Source organism: Doryrhamphus excisus, chromosome 18 (genome assembly GCF_030265055.1).
Source record: "Doryrhamphus excisus isolate RoL2022-K1 chromosome 18, RoL_Dexc_1.0, whole genome shotgun sequence".
Classification (NCBI taxonomy): domain Eukaryota; kingdom Metazoa; phylum Chordata; class Actinopteri; order Syngnathiformes; family Syngnathidae; genus Doryrhamphus; species Doryrhamphus excisus.
This window is the reverse complement of record NC_080483.1, coordinates 7,265,443-7,293,214: the sequence shown is the minus strand read 5'-3', so window position 1 is coordinate 7,293,214 and position 27,772 is coordinate 7,265,443. Positions and strand designations below refer to the sequence as shown.

The following is a 27,772-nucleotide window of genomic DNA, read 5'->3' as shown; positions in this document are numbered from 1 at the left end:
CTTAATTCTCGTAAAATTAAAATAAATAAAGTAATAATTATTTTGTGAATATAATTTATTATTTTAATGTGTGTTTTCGGGTTTGTTTTTTTTTTGGGGGGGGGGGCAGCCCGTAAAAGAAAATCAAATTAAATAAAATTTAAAGCGACTGTAATCAGACTGTGGTTGTTTCTGTTGTGTCTGCGTGTACACTACATTTCCCATCAGTCCTATCGCTGTGTGTGACGTCACTTTCGGGTGCCGACAACCCGCTCAGCCTTTGGACTGGAAGAGTGTGATATCAGTGTGTGTCATTCTCTGCTCCAGGCTGAGCTGCTTCTTCCACTGGCCTGCATACACAAACCATGCTGTCTTTCGCTGTGAGACAACTAGCCCGGGTAAGTGCTTCACTAAATGACGATGTTTTATTCCTTTTGTATGATGATTTTTGGACTGTTTGCTTGAGCTTGCTAGCTTGAACAGTAGAGTTGTTCCAATCATGTCCGGTAACGAGGTGATTCTTAGACACCTGCTTTTTATTGCAAGGTGCGCCGCATTTACTAAATTAATTAATAGAGTAGTAAATTTTCTGTCCTTGATTTGGCCTGTTTGGTTTAACTATTAAGTAAGCAAGCAAGCTTATATAATGTGTCTGTCCGTTTGCGAGCGGCAGCCACGTAATGATGCAACAGCCACTGCTGAGTTTCATCATGTACCTCTGCACTCTGGTTAGTCACCACTGTCTGATCTTTAAACTTTATTGTAACCTTTTACAGGCCGGTATCCTCCACAGTAACATTTTACAAACTTTTGTCATAGAAAAACGTATTTTATTTTTTTATGAAATTCATATAACATAGAAAATGTACATGTACTAATGAATGATAGATTGATGAACAGATGTCAGTCAGCGTGTAGCCTTTAACCTGGTTGTCAGGCCAAAGCTAGCACGTCTACATAATCCACACTGCTTCCACCAAGGACTTACTATCATATATAAACTTTTGTTCACCTGACTGCAAGTCTTGGGGCCAGACTGCTTCTGTAGCCAATCTTTTGCCTCACAGCTTAGAACGATGATGTGTTCAAGGACCGCCAAACAAAGTACAAAATCTCAATGCTTGTTGAATAAATGGTATCAGTAAAGCCTAACAACATAAATTTTGTTTTGGTGATACGGATATATGTAACATGACATATCTGATGTGTTGTGAAGCTAACGGATAGAGCATTAGCAATTAGCTTTCAATGTGGCTGTAAACAGCATTGTACAACATCTGACAAATACTCGCCATTAGGCTTGGGCTTTGACATTTGTTTTAAAAGTCAATAGAGTAGTCATTACATTTTTTTTGATCATCAAAAAGTCAAAGGACAAAAATCAAGGTTGATAATTTTCATGTAGGCCTAGCGCTCTTAGCGTAGCAGCAGTGGCAGAGACAGACATTTTTCAATGTGGTGGCTAAGGTGTGTTACCATTACTCGCATACATTTGTGGAAAAAATTATTAGACCAGCCTTGTTTCTTGGGTTATTTGTTCACTTTATTGCCTAGTACAACCAAAGGTACATTACAGAAAATAGCTTGCAAGAGTTTTATCCATAGTTTTCTTGATAATAACCCAAAAATGTTGTATTTCTTTTAGAAAAAATATTTTTAAAAATGGCCAAAAATAAATGTCAACACAGACAAAATAGCTTGAAAATAGACTGTCCCCAAACATTTTTAAGGGGTGGCCAAACTTTTTGACTCACCGGCTGCAGAATTGGTCACAAGGCCAGAGTATATATTTGATACATGTACACTAGTTTCAGCTTTAATTCTAACAGTTCACCTGGAATTATTTGTCTTATTTTATTTATTCAAGTGTCATACAATCTGCTATATGTAAGTGTGGCCCTTTTTGATTGTGATCACTTCAATTAATGAAATTAAAATTCTGAGTAAGGCATCTTGAATGTTCATGAATAAAGGATGTACAGTGGCGGCCACCCCACTAGCCATCTAGCCATTGCATTAACTTATTGGTACCCCCATGCGAGTCATGGTTTCACCTTGGCCACCCCAATGAAAAATATCTGACTCTACCACTTTATATTGTGTGATAAATTAAATACTTTGGAAGCCCCTGGTGGGCTGGTTTCAAATGTTTGGAGAACTGGATGTGGCCCCCCGGCTGTAGCTCGCTACCTCCAGAATGGATAACAAAATATAAATTTCTACTTGTGGTTTGGTCAGTCATGCACTGTATTTCATGTGTGTCCCTTGTCCTCAAATGTTCAAAGTGCAAAAATATGAGCCTGCAAAACACAGTAGGCAAGCCCAGCAAATTTGAACTGATAATGGAATTGTTGGTTATGTAAGTGATAAGGTAAAAAGCAACAAAAGGGCACTGCAATGTGGATGTACACTTAAAGGGGACCTATTATGCTTTTTCTACTTTTCTGACCTTTTAGCGTTAGAATGTTGCATTTATGTGAAACAATACAAATGTTTCAGATAATGAAAAAAGTTTGGGGTGGCTCAAAATGTGTGGTAAAACTGCCCCTTCGTGATGTCATAGAGGGCCGGATTAACTTATATGGTTCATAGTTAGGAAGTGCTTTAGGTGTGTGACCAATCACAGCGGAGTGGGCAGGAATAATTTAAAACAGACCATTTTGGCAGGAGGTACAAATCGAAGGAAATACAGCTGGATTCTGCCAAATTAGAAAGTTTTCTGTGCAGGTTATTGTGTGTAGCTACTCTATTGGAGACCTCAACTCAATACAAAGGGTGGTAAAATGAACATAATAGGTCCATTTTGAGGGGTGCTGACCACATTAAGTGGCTGCAAAAAGTAAATTTGAAAACATAGTATAATATGCATGTATTTAATAATAGCATTTAAGTAAATAGTATCGTATTACAAATAAATGATTAGTGGGATTTGTTGCTTGAAAACTAAGTTGTCACAATCCAGCCTCAAAACTTGGTGAGGTGAATACAAGTTAATACTATATGATGGTAAGTTGTTGGAATAACAACAGGCAAGCAGTGTGGATTATGTAGACGCAGCTACTGTATACCCACAGCTAGCTAGGACGACCCAGCAGCCTATGGAGCAGCAGAGCAGTACCACGGCTAGCAGCTTTAGAGGGAGATGGAGGTGGCCCCACAACTGACGGAAAGACGTTAGCATCACTAGCCTGATGCCATTCATTAGTGGAGAGTAGTTATACATGTTATACTTGTAATGTCTTTAATAAGTATGTGTGGCATATTTAGGGGTCAAACTTGGATTGTGCTTCCATGCTTGAGCTCAGGGGTCGGGAACCTTTTTGGATAAGAGAGCCATTGGAGTCATATAATATTTTCATAACACTTTAATATAAATGAATGTGTGTATTTTTATGCAAGACTAACAATTCTACAATAGCATAAGTCTGCATTTATTTACTGAAGCTAATCAATTACCATTAACTTTGGGTGCTGATGGCTTTGTAGTCTGGTTGCTAAAATACAGGGTGAGGTTAAGTTTCATGCAGGCGTTGAGGCTTCACCTGACTTGCCATCATGATGGTCTTTGATTCGTTTGATTATCTTGTTTTCATCAGAAAAGTCGCCAAAAAGTTCATTTCTCTGCATCAAGCATGAAAGTTTTGTTAAATTTGTGTATGGTTTTCTGTTCCTCAATATTGCTAAAGTATCAGCAAGGCTAAGCTTGTCTGCTCCATGCGTGGCGTGACTGCATTATGGAAGGTATCACTTGGCATGCCTTCTTCCGACCGTTCCTCAATGGATATTTAGATCGGAAACTACCGGAAGGACAGAAGAGTGATTACAATACGTGATAATGTTATATTTCTGTAATGTTTTACTTTGAAATGTCAGCGAAAAAAAAATACAATGAATTACAACTTGTAAAATTACTATAAATTATTATTTATGTAGTAACATATTACATCTTTTCTGTGATACTGTGACTGTATTCTCAACATTATACCCCTCAATTATTTTTTTTCTAATTCAATGTTGAATTTCTGATCAAACATCTTGGGTTTGTGGTTCAGAAGTGAAACCACTGGAGTTTTGGTTGCTGTGGTTTCTTGACGGAACTGGATACTGCAAAAGGAGAAGTTGCAATTGCCTCAGTTCCATTTTGTGTAAGTGCATGCGAGTGCATCAGTTCATTGTTGTCATGCTAAACTACAAGACCACATGAGCCCGCCGTATTTCAACTTTTGTCACTGCGTCTGTGAATACATCATGTGCCTTTTAATTTAGCCTTATAAATTAGTCCTCATTTCTCCTCCATTACTTCCAAGCGCGTGCATACATCTGCTTCCTGTTGATGCTAATTGCTTAAGCTGGCATTGCAGGGAATGTTCTGAAAGGACATGAGACATCTTTCTTTTCGGTAAAGTCATGTGGTGTCCTCACACAACCATGTGCATGTTAGTTCCCCTTCACGCCGCTTCATGTTTGATCAACACGATTTGACCCCATGTGTACTGGCATTAAAATAACTTGTAGAGCTTTTATTTTTATTGACCGTGAATATAATTTTGTATAATATTGTATTTACTGTATTGGTACATTGTGGCTGGGAAACTTCATTCATTCATTTTCTACCGCTTTTTCCTCACAAGGGTTTGCGGGGGGTGCTGGTGTCTTTGGGCGAGAGGCGGGGTACACCCTGGACTGGTGGCCAGCCAATCACAGGGCACATATAGACAAACAACCATTCACACTCACATTCATACCTATGGACAATTTGGAGTCACCAATTAACCTAGCATGTTTTTGGAATGTGGGAGAAAACTCTGAGAAAACCCACGCATGCACGGGGAGAACATGCAAACGCCACGCAGAGATGGTCGAGGGTGGAATCAAACCCTGATCCTCCTAGCTGTGAGGTCTGCGTGCTAAGCACTCGTCCGCCGTGCCACGGCTGGGAAACTTGAAAAAAAAATTTTGATATACTATAATGCTTGAATATTTTTGATTGATTTTAACATTTTGAAACATGTTCCTGTGAGGAGTATTTTGTACCATTCTCAAGGTTCCAGTGTGGCGGGCCAGATGCCCGAAGACTTGACTGGAAGCACAGCAGCCTGAGAAAAATAAAGAGAATTTTTTTTTTCCAAACCTACTACTCTAATTTCAGTTATGTTTAGAGATAAATGTAATTAATTGAGTAGTGTTTCACACCTTCCAGGGCCCCGAACTTGGCTTTTTTTATTTTAATTTTTTTTACTAATGCCAACCATTACGCAGCAAGGGATCCCATCATTAAAAGCAGCATCAACAATCTGAATCCACTGTTTCACCAAGCTAGCTATCAACTGTGGAGGTATGGATGGCAACCATGTAAAACGATCCAAAGCGGATTTCAGGTATGCCCATCGTGGCACAGCAGCTGCATGCCATGACAGCACACAGTCGAGTGAAGATTGGCTTTGTTGGCATCGTTTAAAGTCCTGATTGTCACTCTGACAAACCCCCTGACCCACATCCCGTGTCGTCGCTCTCCCATCACTTCACGCCTCTTCAACCCCATCCGGCTTTTTTCCAGTGTGCGGTGTCATCCCCACTGAATCACAAAGGCAATTTGTACTGCCTTCCTATTAGTTGGTGACAGCGCAAAGGAAAGTGTGTCAGACTGACGGATGTCGCTCCTTCTCTACTACTGCCTTACATAGCTTTCTTTCCGTCTCTCTAATCTCCTCTGTTTTTCTTGTTTTACTGGCTGATTGTTTGCTATGACCGCTGATAGACGCCAGTCATCTGTAAAATTGACTCGCCTCGAGAGACGCTTCGGGAAATGGGCAAAAATAATACAGAGGGAGGATGAATGGATGTTTTTTTTTAGTTTTGTTTTGTTTTTTCTCCCGACAAAGGCAAACTGTAGTCACATCTCTACCAAGTCTACAGTCAAAAAGCTAAAAAAAAAAAAAAGCTTTTGTTCTTAGTGACAAACTCGTATTGAAACCATTGAAAATAAAAATGTTGCCGTACTTTAGAGTGCAGTAATCCCTCCTTCAATGGGTTCCAGGCCTGACCGTTATAAGTGAATTAATTATCAATGGAATATTTTCATAGTTAGAGCAAGAAAACCTGTTTATGGCCTTGTTAATATGGTTTTTAACATTATTACATTAAGCCCACTAGATAGGGGTGCCACACAATCTTGTGAGAATGTGATTTCTCATTCAGAAAAAATGTCTTGTGAGCACTAGGCCTTGGACGGTAATAAATTCACACAATAAATATAATCAAGTCATAAAATCACACAATAAATGAAAATGAAATTCAATATTGCCATACGGATGTATGTCTGTTTTCCTCGTCTCTTGCCTCCAGACAGACAGGAAGAGGGTTCACTCTGTGCATTTGTTTCAGGAACTTGGCACGTTTGTTCCATAGAACAACGTCATGTATTGCATGAGGCCTTTTTTCCAGTCATACAGTCTCTTTGCCTGGGTGGGTGGAGGTGGGGCCGTTGTATAAACACACAGTGGCGTAGTAGAAATTAAATTGGTAGATTGCAATATATGTCATATCCGATCTCTGTGGGAAAAAAGTTGACACATAACCTTGGATTTATCCACTTGCCTGTCCATGCATCATTTTAACAATGTGTTCCCAAACAGGAGACTGTAGTGAGATAGGAGAGTCTTGATGCCATTTGTAACGCCTGCGAGCTAGTAGCGTTCCTCCCCCTCAGTCAGTAGTGTCCGACACTCTGAGGTGCGCAAACCTGTCCAGGACTGTAGTTCCGCCAGACTCTAGTAATACATTTAATGAGAAAATTAAGCACAGCGCATCTTGTCCTGCTGAGGTGTTCAGGCGCACTTTGTATTTGAGTATTAGAGGAATTTTACATCGAATACGGGTGCTAATAAAAAGTGCCAGAACTTTGATAAAGGTGACAAACACTATTGAGTTCAATAAGAAGTCAGAGCAAAGTACAAAGGTAATGTCTGTTGCAACAGCAGGACCCTATGATCTCCGCATTATGGGAATTGTGGGTGGAAAAGCGGTATTGGCCAATCAAAACGGAATCTTCTGTTAAATGCAGAACCTTGTGGAAATTGACAATGTGAATGAAATGCTGTCCTTCTGTGGAGGAGTGTTTTTGTGGACCGTTCAATCGTTGTGGAATCGCAAACACTACTCCGCCTAAACATGTAAAAATGGTCATCTTAAATACCAGCGAAAGTTGGTGATAAAACTTAAAGGACATATTATGCTCATTTTTTGACCCTTTTGTATTGGGTTGTGGACTCCTGCAGAGCAGCTGCACACAATAACCCACATAGAAAACTTTCCAGATCTTGCAGAATCTGCACATATTCCAGCTCTTTTCCTTGGGTTTGTGCTTACAGCCAAAGCAGTCAGTTTTAACTTATTCCGTACCTCCAGGCACTCTGCTGTGATAGGTCACACTCCCAACTACTTCCTGATTACTGCGAATAACACTTTCTAATTTAGTGAGTATAGGAGTTGATAAATGGAGAGCTAATTGAAAAGTATTTAAGGAGCTACTAGCAGCTCATTAGCTATTGGCTGAGGACCCCTGACTTACTGTATTCAATGAAGTCAAAGAGTAGGCACCACTGGTGCTCCTCCAACCTCACCTGCTTGAGGGGGAGCACTGATTGTCGGACACACTTTGTCAGGAGCAGCGATGGTGCCATGCAGCTCAGAAGATGGACATGAGGGCGCTGCGTTTACGAACTGCAGACAATCTTGGCACAACGTAGGTAATGGAAATGTGGTCATTACACTTATTTTGCGGGACTAGCGTTTTCCAGACAGTTTGGCGAATATTTGAAGTTCATCTTCACATGAAGGGCGTGGGAAGAAGAGCTTATGGGAGAGCGTATCGTGCCTACACCTACACCCATGTCCATGAGGAAGCCCACTGTGACATCACAAAACAACAGTTTTGCAACGCCCCCTGAAACAGAACCATCCCAAACTTCTTTCAGGACTCACTTTCAAGTGCGCATACCACATTATCTGCAACTTTGGCATCGTTTAACACGAGAATAAAACATTTTAACTACATTTATAGGTCAGAAAAGTGGAAAAAGCATACATAATAGGTCCCCTTTTAAGAAACGGCGTTATGACCTTTTACAGACTGCTAGAGCTCAATCAAACGCTGTTAATGTGGGAAATCAGTTTCTCCCACATTAAACTTCAGACTTGTAGGCAATGTATTTCTGTCCCAGGGACAGTTCTGTTTTCCTCCAATCAGCAGCAACAGCTTGGATATGAAGACAGAATTTGGCGTATTGCGCACTGTGAGAGTAAAATGGCAACGTATATGAAGAAATCCACACTTGCACAGAATTTGTCTGGCTTTGGATCCTGGGGTGACGTTGGTGACACCATTGTTGTTCAAAAAATCTGTACATAGATTATTATTTTGTGTTATGTTGTAAATCTGTGATTAAATGTAGTTATTTGGCATTAAAATCTTTATTTTTTTCTTATGTTGTTTACTTCTATGAAACAACAAAAACATGTTTTGAGTTTGAAAGCCGACTGCCCCCATGCTGAAGCAGTGGAAGGTGCAAGGCAGCACTAGCGGCCATTGGTGTACCAACCTGTACCATACACAATTACTCATTTGACACTGGAAACTCATAGAATTGATGATGAGCCGATCAGCTTGCTTCCAAAGGGGCTTCGCTGTTGCATTGTCCCTGGTTGGTGTTGATGTAGCCTCCTCCTTTTTTTTCCCCAAGTTTTCTTTCAAGTTCACCTTGAACCGGAAAGAGTAATCTATCGCCTAAAAATAGTCCAAGGGTGACACATTTGGTGCTGTGTCTTGGCACTCGTGCTCAGTTAGAATGAGTTTATCCTGCGATTATTAATTAATCTCTTGTAACCGTCAAGGCTGCGAGGAAATTAGGCGGCAGAGCGCAGGGGGACTGACATGGGTTTGTGTAAAAGCAGCTCTGTTCTGTTTGGAAGCAAATTTGATGATAGTTTAAAAAGTCCAAATAAAAATGCCACATGGGTGCAACTTGGCCAGGATGCTTAGCTGCGGAAAGGATGGTTCGGGAAGGGAAAGCAGGTTTCTGTGTCATTGCTGTGTCCCTTCCTCCCCTCCACAGACAGCAAAGGACAGTTTCCGTCAAGACAAGACCTGTCACCATAACAGATTTTGCTGCACGATAATAGTCCCACAACTTATTGCCAATAAACAATATTATTGTCAACATTATTTTGAGACCATTTTTTTGTATTAATGTAATAACGTATGGCATAATAAGGGGAATACACTGTTAGTAGTTAGTGTGGTGGCTCATTAAAGCTGGCTTTAATGCAGCTAATGACCAGTCCAGTGTAATGGGAGACAAACATCAATGCAATTTATGTGGTATGATATATGGTATAATCAAAGTTCTATATGTAGCTTTGTATAACGTCGTAGTGTAGTTCATTTTGGGTACAGTAGGGCAACAAAATGCAAACCCTAAAACTGCTTAGTAAAACAAAAAAAAAACTCCAAACAGAAAATACTCTTCCACAGACTAACGCGATCCAACGTTGCAGCAGCAGAACTCTGCAGGCCATATCCAGATTAGATAAGCTGGAAATGCTGAATCTGTCTGTCCTCTCATGCCCTCCTTGGGTACACTGAGGCTGTAAAAGTTTTTTTTGTGAAAAATGCTGATTGTTGCATGATGAACAACCATGGAGATAAGTCAAATAATGGAAAACATGCAAGAGTCCAATTCCATTATGGTACATACAATATTACTGAAAGGAGTTAAGTACATGAAATGTGTTGGACTAGTCTGAATATTATGTTAAGCCACTTAGCTGCAAAAAGAAAATATTTTCAACAACATACAGTATTAATAAAGCATGTTCTTTTTCATGGTTGATTATGGCATATTGTTAAAAAAAAATGCAGATATTAGCAAATGTTGCATATTTGCTGCCTAAATGAGCATTTTCGAACATAAAAGTCAAATATAAGGCTTTCAGAAGACTCATTGAAAGGCGTTGTATTTTACACTGGCCACAAGGTGTCAGTAAAGATAACCGGAACAATAGACTTTTATTGCAGTTTTTTTCTGATGGTCTAAATGTTATATGGCCGGCCATCACAAAGGGAAACAATATCTGTCAGAAAACTACAGAATCCAAATGTTTGTGCAAATTGTGCTCTTAAACTTTTGATCGACTGACAAAAGCATCTTTGCATTTGAATGCAGCATTCAAGAAATTGTCTTCTCAAAATGTGTTGTCTCTTGCTCTGATTTTAAGCTCTACTTAGAAAGTTCTTGAGATCTGCAGATTTTGGAGTGCCTGTATAGACGGTGTCTGCTGTTGTTCAACCCTACCTATTTTCAAACAACTTATATCTGCACACTTTTTTTTCCCTCCCCCCAGCCTCTGTGCCAACGTGCCCCAGCACGCATCTGTGTCCGTGGGCAACAGTCCCACGCCGCCAGTCGCCCCGTGGATGAAGACCGGCCTTGGACGGGCCAGGAAAGTCTGTCTCAGGACGACCCGGAGATGTGGGACCTGCTGCTGAAGGAGAAGGACAGGCAGTGTCGCGGCTTGGAGCTCATTGCATCCGAGGTAACGTTAATCAATGATTGCCAAACAGATCAAAGTTCCCAGTGGCGGATGAGATACAAGGACTGTTGATAAATACACTTTTGTGGGTCAGTTTATCTCTGCATACTTTACTGGTGTTAATCATTTCAAATGTGTTGTGCAAAACGCTCACACAGTAGTTAGCTTTGGATCAGTTTCTGTTTTCATTCTAAGGCTGAAATAGGAAATCTTACTTGAGTGCAGGCAAGGTGTTATGCTGCCTCCTTCCCGCCTCCTTGTTACCGGCTTCTTTCTCGGCACAGTAGTTGTTCAGTGAAGTATATCAGCCGCCTCTCTCCACACAAAGCCACACCGCTCTGCCGCAAGATAAGGCTGATATCTTTATTCTTCCTCCTCCCCACTTCCCGCCCGCAAGCCTGAGGAGCTCAGCGCGTCTCAAGGCGGGCTGTTTTTAAAAGGCAATCCTGCTGGATTTTTCCACAGGAGTACATGTGCAATGTCCTCTTTGCAACACACACGGCAAACGTGCATTCACTCCGCACAACAATTGATACACCTGCACAATCCAGCAGAACTATGCTCAGTTTTGATTGGCACTGTCTGGATCCCACATGATTACATGCCCCATGTCATCTCATGAGTCCAGACTTACTCATGGCGCCATGGCCACTACGTAAATGGAACACAGTATCAAACTCTACGTACACTACGCAGCAATAAATAATCCTCCCTTTTGCAAGGATTATCATTTTAATCTGAGAGAGCGCCTTATTTGTTTACATGATCATTTATTTTAGTGGTGGTTATGATTTATGATCCTGGGTGATACCACCTTTCTTGCTAATGTTTTTTCGTGTAAAGTCAAATAATATTATAGGCATGATCCTTGAAAATGCAGCTTTAAGAGAGCAAAAAGTGGCAAAGTAATAATAAATCCTGCTTTGTGTTTATGTCAAGTTTGTTTTTCTTTAGCACAAATTAAATTTATTTTCTATGCCATTGTCCTCATTGGGGTCACAGGTGAGCTGGAGCTTGTCCCAGCCGACTTTGGTCGAGAGGTAGCATACACCACGGATCGGTCAAATCGCAGGGTTGGAAAAAAAAAAAATTAATTTGAATTTTTAAATGAAGGATGAGCCAAAACTGGACATGAATCCAGAATTTTCAGAAAAATACAGAGAAGGAAGAGTAGGGAAGTGTTGATATGCGCTATCCAACCCAGGTCCTCCCGATCTCCTGACTGTGGCCAACATGCTAACCACTCGCCCACTGTGCGGCCCATATCATCATTTGTGGTTGCCAATACGATGAAATGCTGGTATGGGTTCATGTAGAACAATATCATCCAAAACAATTCACTAACTTTAAACTGATTCAGGTTGAATTAAATGAAATCTGTGAATAATTAATTGTACCTGATAAAACCTGACTTAAACTTAAATTTGATACCTCATTCACTTCTCTGCAAGTATTAAAGAAGTTAGAGAAAATTTCATACTGGAAAATAGTTCCAATTGTTTTAGCATTGAGTCAAGACAAAAGCTGTGATGTATCAATGAAATTTCATATGTAGATAGCTATCAAAGTTAATTTATGTCCTACATACCTTTTTATCTTGTCCTGTCGAGTTTGAAAGGCTCACAGTTGGACTAACTCGTATGCACTTGTATGACTCGATGTGGTATAAATCCAGTACAATCGTGGCGATGATACCACAGGCAGATTCAATTGAGTATAACGTCAGGGGTAGGGTAGGGTAGGAGTAGGGCGTCGAGGGTCACTCTTAACTGGACAAAAACTCACAAACGTATGTACTTTGGAAAGGACGTGTCAGGAAGTGCCAGACTTTTGGTAACAATAACAGTCGCCTTTACATGACATCATATGTGCGCCACACTCAAACATGCTTGATGTTTAAAATTGCTAAAAACACACATCTATATAAAGCCGGCCAGGCTTAAATCGAATACTTTAATTCCTAGTATCAATTCAGTCGATTGATGCAATGATTATTCGGATAATTCGAATACATTGATTTAAAAACTAAATAAATAAAAGAGAACATAAAACAGAAAATGTGGCTAAACGGCAATTGGAACACTGATGTGCATCTGATTATTCCAATATTTAGATTGAATCGTGTTATGAGTTTCTAACCCTGTGAAGTTGTGAATATTTGGATCTCACAGCCAGTACATAGCCACTACTCAAATGTACCTCAACATAGTACATCCTATCTTGTACAAGGTCACACATGTTGAATCCATACTGTTGTTCCATTGGCGCCGACAATGTGATAAGGCAGACTAGCGTGCTGTATCACCCTAACACGCTTTAATTTGCACCAGTGTCGAGTTCTCTGATTAATTGACATGCTTGCTCGTATGTGCTATCACCTCAGAATTTCTGCAGCCGAGCTGCTCTGGAGGCTCAAGGCTCCTGTCTCAACAACAAATACTCTGAAGGCTACCCGGGGAGAAGGTAAGCCACCTCATTAGCACTGCTACTGATGACAGATTCATGAGATTGGACATTCTAACACATACTGTACATCTTAGTCACAGCTACCGTTTCTTTTATGTGAGGCTTCTTCAGTTCCGCATTGGAGACTCAAACCAAGCATGGTTTTCATTTGTGCTTGGGATTGTTTTCCCTTTTAATGAAATGAAATAAAAGCACAATCCCAATGATGGGAGTAGTTTAGCCATCTGTGGCTGTCTCATCTGTAAATCCACTCTTTGAAACAAGGGTCGTTTAACATCTAATAGAGATAAATAAAAATATATATATTTATAATATTTTAATGCTGTTGCATCTGCTACTCCATAGGTACTATGGTGGAGCAGAGGTGGTGGATCAAATTGAGCTCCTGTGCCAAAAGCGAGCCTTGGATGCTTTCGACTTGGACCCGGAAAAATGGGGGGTGAACGTCCAGCCGTATTCTGGCTCCCCAGCCAACTTTGCTGTCTACACCGCCGTGCTTAACCCCCACGACCGTATCATGGGCCTGGACCTTCCTGATGGAGGACAGTCAGTACTTTTATACTTATACTATACTTTATACCTATACTAAGTGTGTACACCAGGGGTCTCAAACTCAATTTACCTGGAGGCCGCTGGAGCTAGGGTCTGGGCAAGGCTATACAAAATATACAAACTTTTTCAGTGCTTTGGTTCCGATTTTCTACAATAAAAGCTCTGATAAAACATTCCACTGTTCTCAAATATATTAATTTTTATTTTTCTACACAAAATAAGATGAAAAATAAACAAATCAATAATAAAGAAAATCAATCAGTAATAAATAAATATAATAATAATAAAACGGCAAATAATAAAAACTTAAGAAACCACATATAGTTGGTGGGTAGACAAATTATTTTTTCAGATTAAAATGAACAAAGCATTATTAGAGCCCTGTAGACATGACAAAACACGACTATAGTCACATTTATACTTTTTTTATTTACAACATATTGCGCAACTGCAGGGTCTTGAGACACATGCTAACTCGCAAACTAGAGAGCTAGCGACCTAAACGGTAGCCTTCAAGTTATTTCCTTTAAACTTAAATAGCCAAAAACTTACCACTTCCACACGGATAGGGAGGATAACTATTAACAGTTATTTAACCTTTAACATGAACATTAATCAAACGTAATAATTTTTTCTGGGTACATGATACCATACAGCATCCATATCAAACTTGCGCGGGCTGCAACATTAAACTTTCATATCAAGGCGGGGGCCTCAAACTAGTGTCCTGCGGGCCACATTTGGCCCACGGGCCGCGTGTTTGAGACCCCTGGTGTACACCTTTATATTACCAGACATGCCAAAATTGTACCTACTCCCTCCGCATTTTGACCCTTGAATACGCTTGTACATTTCATTTAAATACATACTTTAGTCATTATACAGCTTGTTTAGCAGTATAGATGTACTATCCTTTCTTGTCAAAATGGTGGTGATGGTGGTATGGTTCGGGCCTGTATGAGAGCTGTTGTTCACAGAGGGCAAAGTTGACTTCCAACATGTACTGAGAGATTGTGAAGGAGCATGTGACCCCCCGCCCCCATCCCTTGGGAAACTGGGCCACATTAGTTTTCCAACATGATAAAGAGCCCAAATACACTTCCATGATAAGTGTCCTGCTGAGGAAGGTGAAGGTGTCGGACTGGTCAAGTACTTTTTCCCCACACACCGGAACCCAATTGACCATCCTCAAGTGGAAGGATGAAATACAGGAGTGTAACCTTTCTTGTTAAGGGGGCATTATGCATTCATATCATGCACCGGCACTTTTTGCACACGGCATGGGTTGTTAGCTGTGTGTCCAGCCCTCAACCGGAGAAGTGGATTGCACTTTGTCAGACCTCTACCCTGAGACCTGTCCAACTTGGGCGTCCCACCTGAAGACTGAGCTACTGCTGTTATAGCTCTGAGCGGCACTGAGGCACGTATCCCCCCACCCCCGACCACAACAACGTAGCAATCCTTCAGGGGGAAACTGAAAACTAAAAGTGAAACGTAAAAAAAATATATCCTACAACCAACCAACAACATCACAGCAACAAAAAATCTAAATAAAAAATTATCATTATAAATGGGGCTGCATGGCGGGAGAAGTGGTTAGCACGAAGGCCTCACAGCTAGAAGACCCGAGTTCAATTCTACCCTCGGCCATCTCTGTGTGGAGTTTGCATGTTCTCCCCGTGCATGTGTGGGTTTTCTCCGGGTACTCCGGTTTCCTCCCACATTCCAAAAACATGCTAGGTTAATTGGTGACTCCAAATTGTCCAGGTATGAATGTGAGTGTGAATGGTTGTTTGTCTAGTATATGTGCCCTGTGATTGGCTGGCCACCAGTCCAGGGTGTACCAGCTCGTGAGACAGCTAGGATAGGCTCCAGCACCCCTCGCGACCTTCGTGAGGTCCAGCTGGCGTATCCACTTGGTTTTAGACATGGCAAAAAGTTGACACGCATATTAAATGATAAAGTGAAGTCATATTTTAGAAATACACATACTATGAAATCCAATAAATGTGTTTATCCAACTTTGTATGAAAATATCATGCTGTTATTGGCTTGGTAAACATTTGAGGACATCTGAACGTTTTTACTATACGCCACAAATTGCATACAAGTATACACCACATTTTAGACGTTTGAATATTTTTGTCTGCAGACACACTTTTGTGTGAAAACCCACGTGAATGCCATGCCCAACAGATTAAGGCAGTGCTCAGATGACACTGGTGCTCACTCTGATATTCCCACTTTGAGCACCGTTTAGACCAGGGGTCAGCAACCTTTACAATCAAAAGAGCCATTTTACCCCCTGGCTCACTAAAGAAAAATACACTGGAGCCGCAAAACATCATTTAAAAACAGCAGAGACGTGCTCGAGTGGTTAGCGCGCAGACCTCACAGCTAGGAGACCAGGGTTCAATTCCACGCTCTGCCATCTCTGTGTGGAGTTTGCATGTTCTCCCCGTGCATGCGTGGGTTTTCTCCAGGTACTTAGGTTTCCTCCCACATTCCAAAAACATGCTAGGTTAATTGGCTACTCCAAATTGTCCATAGGTATGAATGTGAGTGTGAATGGTTGTTTGTCTATATGTTTATATAGAAAATATATATTTTTATATGTCTATATGTTATATGATTGACTGCCAGATTTGGAGGGAATTTTGGGGTATCAAAGTAGTTCAGAGTTGATCAAGTAGTCTTGGTCTCACAGAAAGTCGGATTTTTTTCAAAGATGCGTATTTTCCCCATTCGGGTGTTAAAAAAAAATACTTGAGCATTGTGACGGGAGCCACAACAAAGAGGCTGAAGAGCCACATGCGGCTCTGGAGCCGTGGGTTGCTGACCCCTGGTTTAGACGCTATGAGATCTACTTGCCCTGTGTTGTCAGCTATTGCAAAAATAATCTCTGTGTGTTGACTCATTTTCATTAGCTAATAAATCTGTACTGCTATACAAACTGTACACTGACTATTCTAATATATATGTACAGTAAACCTCGGATATATCGCTCACAACGGACAGATAAAAAAGAACCGATTTTTCTGTAATGCATTTCCAATAAAAATTCATTGCATATATCGGATTTTTTATAACGGATTTCGCCTATTTCGGACAAAATCTCCAGTCCCGTTCCAATGCATTTCCATTAAATTTCCCTCGCATATATCGGATGGCCGCATCGTGGCGCTCCGATTCGCCGAATCGTGACAGGCCGCTATACGACGTTGTTTGCAGCGTTGCCTGCGCGTCCAGGTACATTGGAAACATAGTCAAGGAAGTGCCTTTTTATAACGGATAAAATCCGATTTACGCATATAGCGGATATAAATCCGATATATGCGTAAAACGGACATTTTCCGGTATACGCATATAACGGATTTTGCTTATATCGGACAAAACCAGTGGGAACAATTGAATCCGATATATCCGAGGTTTACTGTACTAGATGAATTGTTGTCCCTTGAGAAGATGTTGCTGAAAATGTGGGGTGTACTGCAACTGCAGAATGGACGTCCTCCTTTATGACATGCATGTTTATTTTATTGCGACACTATTTCCTACATTGTTACATTACAGCTTTTAACACTCATGCTCTTTTTTTTTTTTGATTTCTTCAGCCTGACCCATGGCTACATGTCAGATGTGAAGAGGATCTCGGCAACCTCCATCTATTTTGAGTCCATGCCCTACAAGCTCAATGTAAGTGGAGAGCCTCGGCTATGTAACGCAGTCTAGATAACTTAACTAACTGAACTCAAGATAAACTTTAATGAAACTCGGTTTAATATGCAGCAATTTCCATTCCCAATCTCCTTATCGCTCCTCCAGTGCTAATTCATGTTGGCGTTAAAATGAGCAGTGCATCAGATCAGTATCAGTATCGGTTTGACTGTGGGGGTCATCAAGGTGTGCTGGTGTTACATTTGCTGAAAGATGGCCCTGAGAGTCAGTGTGATGTATGGGCAGCCGGCACCCCTTTGTGGGGAGAGATAATGGGAAATCGACAGGCCGGCCAGCACCGGCGGCTCTGTCCTCGCGACGGTCAGCTTGATAGAGCGAAGGGAGTAGCCGGCATTAGATGTGCGCTGCAGATGGGAGATTGTCAGCTTGTCTAAATAAAGCTTTCTCCCTTCTTTCGCTTGTCTTTTTGTCTCACTTTTTTTCTATCAGCGCCATCTTTTCCCCTGCCGCCTCAAACTTGGTCTTATTTGACTCCCATCTGATGTGACTTATTTCAATAAAAAGAGCATGAAGTGTCTCCAAAGCCAGCTTCGTATCAGCGCTTGAGTGGGCACTTGAAAGGTTGCATTTAGGGTGCATTACCTCAATTGCACCGAAGTATCTTTTTAAATAATTCCGTCCTCTTTCTAAGGTAGTAGCTTCAAATGTAGCGGCGCCGAATGGAAATAATCCCTCTTTGATGTTGTTTGCAAGTGAGCCTCAGATATCTAACTTTTTTTTTTTTCCTTTTACTTGCCTACTTTTGCCCTAAATCTTTCCTGGCACTCTTCTCACTTCTTGTCCCCCCCCCCCTCGCTCTCCTCAATGGGCCCCCTCAGCCCGCGACAGGACTCATCGACTACGACCAGATGGAGATGACGGCCAAGCTGTTCAGGCCCAAGCTCATCATCGCTGGCACCAGCGCCTACGCCCGCCTCATTGACTACGCCCGCATCAAGAAGGTGCGCACGTCTTGTCCGACCTTGACCCCTGTCTGTCAACACCCTCTTTGCAACTTCTGTGTCAAAAGTTACATCAACTTTGCAATATCCTGGATCAAAGACGCCGGTTGAAGTGGGACAGTTAACCCAAACTTTTTGGTAAATTTGTCTCAAAAGTGTACAGAAGATCTAGACGTCAACCATCTTGCAGAATTTCCTTTTAGGTGTTTATTGTCAAGTATTATTGTGCAAGTACCACTGCTGGTACTTGAGCAAAAAGGCACAATCACAAAATTATACTACTACTGTAATAGCACAAGGTTTGGCTTTTAAGTTAATCTGTTTTTTTAAGCCTAAAGTTAAAAAAATCTATATATAAATATCAATGATCTCCTGTAACCTCTAAATGATCTACAAATGTCCCCACTGAGGGACGAATAAAGGCATATCTTAATCTGTAAAAATTGGATACCCCTGATCTAAATTATTAACGCCACAGCCTGAGAAATGTTATGAGACAAAAGTCAAAATATTATGGGAGTAAAGTCATAATTATAAAACGAAAATGTACAAAAAGAAAGTCAAAAAGTAGTAAAATTAAAAAAAAACTGCAGAAATGGAAAAGACATAAATGACAAAATATTAAGGGAAAAAAGTTGGATTTTAACGAGAAAGAAGTTGCAATTTTACAAAAATAAACTTGTAATATCAAAGAAAATGCTAATTTAGTAGCTTAGAGTTATGTAAAATGTTAATGAAATAATCCTATAATTGTAAAAAATAATATTTTTTATGTTTAATATTAAGGTAAACAATACTGTTGGAATTTTGGGAAAATTAGGTTAGGGAAAACTTACAATAAGGAAATAATGTCAAAATATTATTGGAATAAAGTCTTTATATCATGAAAATAAATTTTAGGAAGAGATTTTTTTAAGAATAATGTTGAAATATTTGCTAGATTAAAAAAAAACGGCAAAAATGTGGGACATTCTTGTGTTGTTTCCTTGTAAATGTACAACAAAATCTCAGATTATTTCTCAATATGGCCCTAATACTCCATACCAGAAAAAAGACCATACGGTCAAAATATTATAGGAATCAAGTCATATTATAGTTCCAGTGTAAAACCATTTCCAGGGTTCCTCCATGATTCACCTACTCAACTATAGTGGACGATACTCCAAGCAAGCAACTTTCAAGCACACAAAGTGCACAAGAGACCCAGTTATGTGTCGTTACTGCTTGGTCTTTGTTGCACAGCTCCACTTTAGCGAGGTACCCTCAGATGGAGTATCCCACCATTGCAGCGCCGTGTGTCTTTATTAAGATCCATAACAGCTCTGCCACTAGACCTGAAGTGCAGCCATATTTCTCCACCAACCCGCTAGTGTCTCTCAGTGGAATCATTCACTGTTTTATGGTAGAAAGATTTTCAGCAGTCTTACCGGCACATTCTTAGGACGTGCACACTCCAACCACCACCACTCCTCCACCAGGCTGGTGATCATCTCCCCCCTTGTCAACCCCTGCCAGTAATAAACGTGTTCTGATCCACTTAAGATATGAGAGCGGACAGCAGATTTTCATGATAATGCATATTTACTGGAGCGTTCTGAAAAGATGCAGCGCTCTGATCTCTCGCCAGCAAGTCATTTGCATGCGCGCGTGCAAATGGTGCCTCTTTTTCCGAAAGTGTTGGCAAGAGAAGGCAAAATAAAATTAGTGGTGTTGTAATATTTGGGGCCCCTCAGGAGAAGGGCTGATGTGTGAATTGCCAACGACTTTCTTTTGATATGCCTTTGTCTTTAAATAAATCTAATGAGGTCCAATACAAGTTATACTGTATCCATAAATATGGTTCATACTGTCTAATATTTTTGCCGCTCATGCAACTAAATTATTAGACACACAGATAGCACTCAGTATGATGCATTATTGTGTCTATGCAGTAATCCCATGTTCATGACAGTTAACTCGTTCCATGGGGCCCCCGGCTGAGACTAGTGAATTTCCACAAAATAGGATTCTTTATTTATAAATGGAATATTTTCATATTCCATATATTGGCATATTGGTTCTAAGTACAGACCTCCATACATGAAATGCCACCATTACTCTACTATTACCCAATGTAGTAGACATAAGAGAAAATAAGATGTAAATAAAGGAAATAAGCACATGTGTTGCAGTGTGTCTGGTGTTAGGGGAGCTGAGTAGGTGGAGGACAGGAAGTGACATTGTGTGAATGCATTATTTTACTTTATGTATCATTTTATGCTATGACATGCTTAATTTAGACAAAAATGTGTAGAATAATACATGCCTAAAATACCTAAAATATGAGGCAGGGCTCAGTTTTATGGTAATTATGGATATAACTATAAATACTATAAATTCTATAAATAAGACTCATCTTCCTCTAGCTTTTTTGGTAGGGAAAAATACAGTTTTATATGCCTGTTAATACGCCACTTGGCTGCACTACTGGCTGCAACCACCAGAGGCACCATTAAGTTAATCTCAGCTATTGAAGCAGCAGCAACTATTGTCCCATCCCATAAAAAATATGAAACTGTCTCCATTGATTGTGGACGATGCCAAGTACGCAATTAGTTGATTCCAAGTAAAATGTGTTTTCCTCCTCAGCTGTGCACGGACATCAAGGCCTACATGCTGGCTGACATGGCTCACATCAGCGGACTGGTGGCAGCCAAAGCCATCCCTTCCCCTTTCGAGCACGCTGACCTGGTCTCCACCACCACACACAAATCCCTCCGAGGAGCCAGGTGACATGTTAATAACGACCTACGTGGTGATGCTCTACTGTCAAAAACACCAGCAGAATGTTCATCGATTCTTCTGTTTGTTCCAGAGCTGGTCTCATCTTCTTCCGTAAGGGCGTCCGCTCCGTGGACAAGAAGGGGAAGGAGATCATGTACGACCTGGAGGACAAGATCAACTTCTCGGTGTTCCCGTCCCTGCAGGGTGGACCTCACAACCACGCCATCGCTGGTGTAGCTGTGGCACTCAGACAGGTCAGGAAACCAAATATTTCATCAAGTTGATGCAATCCTATTTTTATGCTGGTTACATTTACATCAGTGCTAGTCAAGTATCGGGATTAAAACTACATCTTTGTTGTGTGCAGGCTCAGTCTCCTATGTTTAAGGAGTATATTGCCCAAGTTCTTAAGAATTCCAAGGCCATGGCTTCTGCTCTCCTCAGCAAAGGCTACACCCTGGTATCAGGTACTCGACTTGTAATTCACAAGCATCTTAGCAAAGGAAAGTGCCACTGGATTGTACTATTTTACTACAACCACGTAAAACCACATATTGGTCAACCATTATCTTCAAATCAGGCAGATTTTTGGATAGAAGTCTTGTGTTGCATTTGGGTTGTGGGGGTATGCTGGAGCCTATCCCAGCTGACTTTAGCCAAGGGGTGGGGTACGCCCAATCACAGAGCACTCACATTCACATCTATTGACAATTTAGAGTTATTAATTAACCTAACCTATTTTGGAACGTGGGAAACCGGACTACCTGGAGAAAAGGTCCACACAGAGATGCCCAAGCGGAGATTTGAACACATGTCTCTTGACTGTGCCTCCAGCATGCTAAACACTTGAACACCGTGCAGCCTCGATTGTTCTAATGTTCCTAATATTGTAGCTCCGATTCCTGCTTTTGACAGGGGTTACGTTCCACAGCGACAAGCAAGTGTTGAAAATACTTGTGTAATTGATACACAATCCAGGATTACTCCGTAAATATACCTCACACACTCATTAAACACATTTAAAGTGTAAAACGTATAGCTACTCACCAGTAATGAATGATTTGAGCCGAATTGACCGGTGATGGTGGTGCTTCCATAGCCAAACAAACTAATATTGCAGCACGCAACCATGGCGCATTTAAGGACCGCGGAATAAAGTGCAAAATCTGCTTTTGAAAAAAACTTTATTAGTGAAGCTGTGGGCTTGTTAAACAGGAGTACATGTATGCTGTACATTTTACATTTATTTTCGACTTTTGGTGAAGGAGAGATGGGTTTTGTGGGAAAAAATGCCTATTTTTGTAGGGAAAAGGTTTTTTTGTAATTTGCATTAATTCACTATTTTTCATCCAGTCCATGCAAAAGATAGCCAAAAACATAAAGCTAAGAAGAGATGACATTTTTCCAGTTACATGATCTTGCTCTTGTTGATCAAAGCCCAGGTTGAGATGTTTCCTTCTAATCAAAATGTTTTAACTGATTGTTTCAGGGGGCACCGAAAACCACCTGGTTCTGGTAGATCTGCGACCCAAGGGCATTGACGGCGCCCGGGCAGAACGGGTCCTGGAACTGGTTTCAATCACTGCCAACAAGAACACCTGCCCTGGGGACAAGAGCGCCCTCACTCCTGGAGGCCTCAGGCTCGGTGAGGGTCACAAACAAACCATTTGATTATGCTGCTGCATTTAAAGCGCCACCGTACGCTACATGGACTCAATTTGGACCTTAATGAGGTTTTATGTAGAGCAGGAGTGGGCAAATGTTTTGACTCACGGGCCGCATCGCTTTAACAACATTTATTTTTACACATAACAGTCCACCTGGAAGTATTGTATCTGTAAAAGTGTAAACAGCAGACCACATCAAATAACGAAATTGATAAAACAGCTACTTAAACCATCAAAAGTTTGGCTTAAGCCATGATGCCAGATTGTATGTTAAGTTTAAATTAAATACTTTGGAAAGAACGGGTGCGCCGCATTCAAACACTTGGCAGGCCGGATGTGGCCCCCGGGTTGTAGTTTGGCCACCCAAAATCACTTGGAAAATAACAAACTGAAATTTCATCTGATCCAAAGTTTAAGACCACAGACTATAAAAGCCAAAATCTGCTCAAAATGGTCATTTTCTGTCAGGCATTCACACGGTCATGCCTCCTGGTGGTCGGATCATGGAGATGCATAAGCAGGGCCTCTCATAGCGTGTTGCTGAGGTTAGAAGCAGTAAGGCTTTTTTTAAATATCCTGAGCAAAAAGTCAAGTGATAGACCCCCCCAAAAATAAGCCGGAGGATCCGATTGGCTGTCCGTCAAGACACAAATGAAGGCCCTGACTGCGGAATAACCGTCAGATGACCACCATCTGTGAGGAAAACAAAAAAAATAGATTCAAAGACCTTGTCTCCTTCAATTCCACAAATCTGCCCATTTAGACTTTGCCAAGGAGCATCAAACATGGGACATTGAAAGGTGGGTCAATGTTTTATTCTCTGAGGGGAAAAAATGTAACGTTGCCGGTCCAGATGGCTTCCAACGTTACTGGCATGACAAGGAGATCCCACCTGAGATGTTTTCTACCCGGCGCAGTGGGTGCTTTTTTCATTCTGTGGCACACTGGCGCAGGTTGTGCAGGGTCGTCAAATGGAGGCTGGTCACGTGTAGCTGCAGTTTTCCACAGGAAGACACAACAGTTCACAATGCTGGCTTGACCAAAGACTCCTTCAGGGAGACTAACGTCACTCTTTTGGACCATCCCGCATGTTCCCCTGATTTTAATCCCATAGCGAATATTTGGGGATGGATGGGAAGGGAAGTTAAAAAAATGGCCATCAGTTCTAGACAGTTGATGCCCTTCGTGAAGCCATCTTCCCAATAGTCTCCTGGAAACACTCATTAGTCGTTACTGAGTCTGACTAAGATTTTTTTTATTATTATTATCATTAATTGTTATTATTACTTTACAAAAAAATTGTTATAATGGACAGCAAGACATCATTGCTTCAAAAATTGAGTTGGCAACAATTGGTTGTTGATGATAAAACAAAGAAAGGTGGTGATTTAAAATACTCATTTAAAAACATTATCTACATACCTCAAAATACAACAACCATTCCAATACAATTCAATAAAATACAATGCAAACAAACAACCCAGATTAGGCACAGCAAGTGAAGACTGGGGCTGGAGCTGGTCATCGGTAAAACCTTGCTTTTTAATGCACAAGACTAGACACACACAAACTAATAAACACGTCTAAAAACCTCAGGTAGGGTTTAACAAGAAGATACTGATGTTTGGGTTGGTCATCTGTTCAGACACCGTCTCAAGTTCTTGTTTTTTAATGCACAAGATTAGACACATGCAATCCAGAAAATAATATGTAAATGTCACAAAAAAGTGGGCTAATAAATTGACAATAAAAGCACAAATACTGCAGATTTCAGAAAATAACAGATGGAATGATACAGCACTCTACAAGAAGCAATGAAGTCTGTAAAATTAAATAATTAAAAAAAAAATCTAAAAATTGTTAACTATAATGATGAAAATGGTAATATTAATGATGATTATAATGATGGTAATAATGATAAAGATTATAACAATAATGATAATAACAATAATAATATTACAATGATAATAATAACAGGGGGAAAACAAGACAGTGGCATGAACATGATTATATCTTGCAAAAAGGGGTAGGCATTTATTAGCTTTTGCTTCAGCCTACTCCTTTTGGGCTTGTGATCAGATAGTTGAATACAAATGTAAATAATGGAATGTTATATTTTGATTGGTGTGGGAGATGCACTGTGGTGTTTTTCGTGTATTTGCCCAAATATATATAAAAAAAAAAATCTGGTTTGGAGAGGGTTTTTTTTTTTTCAACTGATACGCAGCCTATTTCAGTTTAATTGTTGTTTTCAAAAACCTCATTGAGATCCAAATGTGCAAAAGGTAAAATCTAGCTATTTTTCAACTGGTCTTAAGATTTTGATCGAATCTGTATGTGTTTTTTCACCTTGAAAAAAACAAATCCATCCTTGCATACGGATATGAGTCAGCTACACTGCTCTGAGCAGGCCATGATTAATTAAACATATTTAGCTTTTTAATCATCTTCCAGGAAGTTCACAAGCTCCTCATTTACACTGCCCCATTTTTTTTTTTTATCATAATCTGACGGCTGGATCTTTACCTCCCTATGCAAATGACATACCTTTTCTTTTGTTGACGTGTGATTATCATTGTTGTTATGATTTGAGTGACTAATTTCTAAACTTTAATTAAGATAGACCATTTAATTCTTCTGTCAAGCACTGACAATACTGTTCCTACTTCATATGTGGGTGGTGAGTAGAAGTAGAATACAGAATGATGGAGTAGAGTGTAGCGTAGTGGTGGTAGCATTGGGGTCAGGGGCTGCATGAATGCCTTCAGCACTTGTGGAGCTGTGGTTCATTGAGAGAAATATGAATTCTCAATATTTTCTGCCACATGGTGAAGCAGGGAGTCATGTTTGAGTATCTGATGCCATGGTGTTTGTTTGTGTGTTCCAGGCGCTCCAGCTTTGACATCCAGGCAGTTCAAAGAAGCGGATTTTGTTCAAGTGGTGGAGTTTATGGACGAGGGCTTCCAGATTGCCTTGGATGTGAAGAAAAAGACAGGTGAGCAATGATGAAGGATGTTGCAAATGGGTCACTTTTCACGCCGGTTACCATTCAGGAACTACCAGTGGATGACAGAAATCATGGAATAATTGATAGGTTGGCGTATCTTCCCATTTTGTACATTGTGATCATTTAAGGGCCCTATTGACAAGGTTGTGAATGCTAAATCCGGGATCCACTGTACAGTCGTCCCTTGCTACATCGTGGTTCCAATATTGCTGCCTTGCTCTGTCACGATTTTTCAGTATTCTGTTTATTAGGAATCAGTAATGTTACATTGATGAGACATGGTGAAAAAAGGTACTCCTCCCATTTTGTGTGGCAGTGGTATGTTTGTCTTCTTACCTTCTTCACCACCCAATTTCAAACCTATTTTTAAGTTTAGAGCCAAGGCTCAAAACTTGTATAATAATATATAGGCTAGGTTGGGGGAAAAAAGTTATATATATGGGATAATATAGTGTATATTTTCACTGCCATGTCATAATCAGCCCCATTTATCGGTTGGGCTCTAGTACACCAGTTGTCATAAGGGGTGCATGAATGAAAACAAAAAAAAAACAAACAATTGGTGCCGTACACTCAAAAGTATAGCTAAAAGCGAAATTAGACACAAAACAGCCTATCACCCTCGTTGGTTGTTCCTGTGCAGGAAAGCTCCAGGACTTCAAGAACTTCTTGCTGGAGGACCCCGAGACAGTGGCCCGAATTGCCGGTCTGCGCCACCGCGTGGAAGAATTTGCCAGGCCTTTTCCCATGCCGGGCTTCCATGACCATTAGGGTCTTTAGAGATGCAGCTGGACACAATCCTTTCTTTTAGAAAAAATAAAATAAAAATTAAAAAAAACAAGGCTTAAAAAAAAACGAGGCCTCTTAACAATAACATTTTTCAGATTTCATAGAAGAGATGAACCTATTTTCTATAGTTTTTTTTGTGTTTACATGGACCTGTCAAACTCAAACACTGACATTCAATTTGTCCACTACTAAGTCTTAATGTTTTGGAATTCTTAATGTTTGAGAGCACACCGTTATGACATTAAATGTGTTTTACAATATCACGCAGTGGTACGAAAGCTACATGATTTATGAGGCCATTTATGATCTACAAAGAGCACTTGTAGAGCTCTAATTATTTAAAAAAAAAACATCCAAAACTATTTATCCCACAAATGCTCAAGATCCATAATGTTAAACAAGGTTTTTCATACATTTTGTATGAACCTTGTAACAAAAGAATTACTGGAATAAATCCTAACTTAACATTCAGTGTAGATAAACATGTTATTTTTATTAATAATAGCCATAACAGCAAGAATTAATTTTCAATTTAAAGAAAGGCATTTATTTACTTTCTCCTTTTGAGTATGGTCTTTCTTTGAGGACAACTTCAAGGTTGTGTTTTACAATGTGATTTTTTTTTTCTATGTAGTTGACAGGTGACCATAATCACTGCATCAGTGAGCAAATCAGGTTTCTCTGTGTTCATTTACGGTAGGACCAATGTTTCTACCATTCTTTGCAAAGCATCTCCAGGCCGCCTAATTACCGTATGTGAAACTAGAATAGCATACATGTTGGCGAATCCGCCAGTGTCTGCTGTTGTCTTTATCCCTGATATTGTCTAAACAGACTAAACCTCATTTGAATTACTATAAATAAAGTCATACAAAATAAAAATGTGTGTTGGGTCATGGTATAATGCGGTATTAGTACATAACAGGACAAATGTTGATCTCCAAAATGTGTATATATATATATGATGCTATGTAGCAGTAACTATAGGGGTGTTACTTCATGTCTACAGGGCTCTAATCATGTCAAAACACATATTTAGAAAGTCATAAACGGGAGTCGGCCCTGGCTTTGCCCGCACCCACGGGGCCGGAGGATCTCTGGCGGTGGGGGCTTGACCTGGCTGCGTGGGGGGCGGGGTTTGCTGGGTGGTAGAAGGCAGTCTCTCTCCTTTTGTCATTCTCAGTGACAATTACACATTCACACACACGCATTCACATACACGAGCACACTTACGCACACATATGAATATATACACAGAAGTACACACCTCCATATGGACA

The 27,772-nt window shown here is 40.4% G+C and overlaps 1 protein-coding gene across 1 annotated transcript; it reads left to right on the top strand.

Moving 5' to 3' along the window:
* The first annotated feature begins 211 nt into the window (after positions 1 to 211).
* Positions 212 to 27,374, top strand: shmt2 (serine hydroxymethyltransferase 2 (mitochondrial)). Its single transcript, XM_058055301.1, has 12 exons — positions 212 to 377; positions 10,381 to 10,572; positions 12,953 to 13,032; positions 13,381 to 13,581; positions 17,202 to 17,283; positions 18,144 to 18,266; positions 20,895 to 21,034; positions 21,121 to 21,283; positions 21,397 to 21,496; positions 22,519 to 22,674; positions 25,584 to 25,691; positions 26,347 to 27,374. The coding sequence occupies exons 1-12, from the start codon at positions 345 to 347 to the stop codon at positions 26,472 to 26,474; spliced, it is 1,506 nt and encodes a 501-aa protein (XP_057911284.1). The 5' UTR covers positions 212 to 344; the 3' UTR covers positions 26,475 to 27,374.
* Positions 27,375 to 27,772: the final 398 nt, after the last annotated feature.

What these genes read in the sequence shown, in the direction of transcription:
- shmt2 (XM_058055301.1), top strand. Translation starts at nt 345, where the DNA reads ATGCTGTCTTTCGCTGTGAGACAACTAGCCCGG. An exon ending in GAAGGCTACCCGGGGAGAAG is followed by an intron (nt 13,033 to 13,380) that starts GTAAGCCACCTC and finishes GCTACTCCATAG; the next exon opens with GTACTATGGTGGAGCAGAGG. An exon ending in AAATCCCTCCGAGGAGCCAG is followed by an intron (nt 21,035 to 21,120) that starts GTGACATGTTAA and finishes TGTTTGTTCCAG; the next exon opens with AGCTGGTCTCATCTTCTTCC.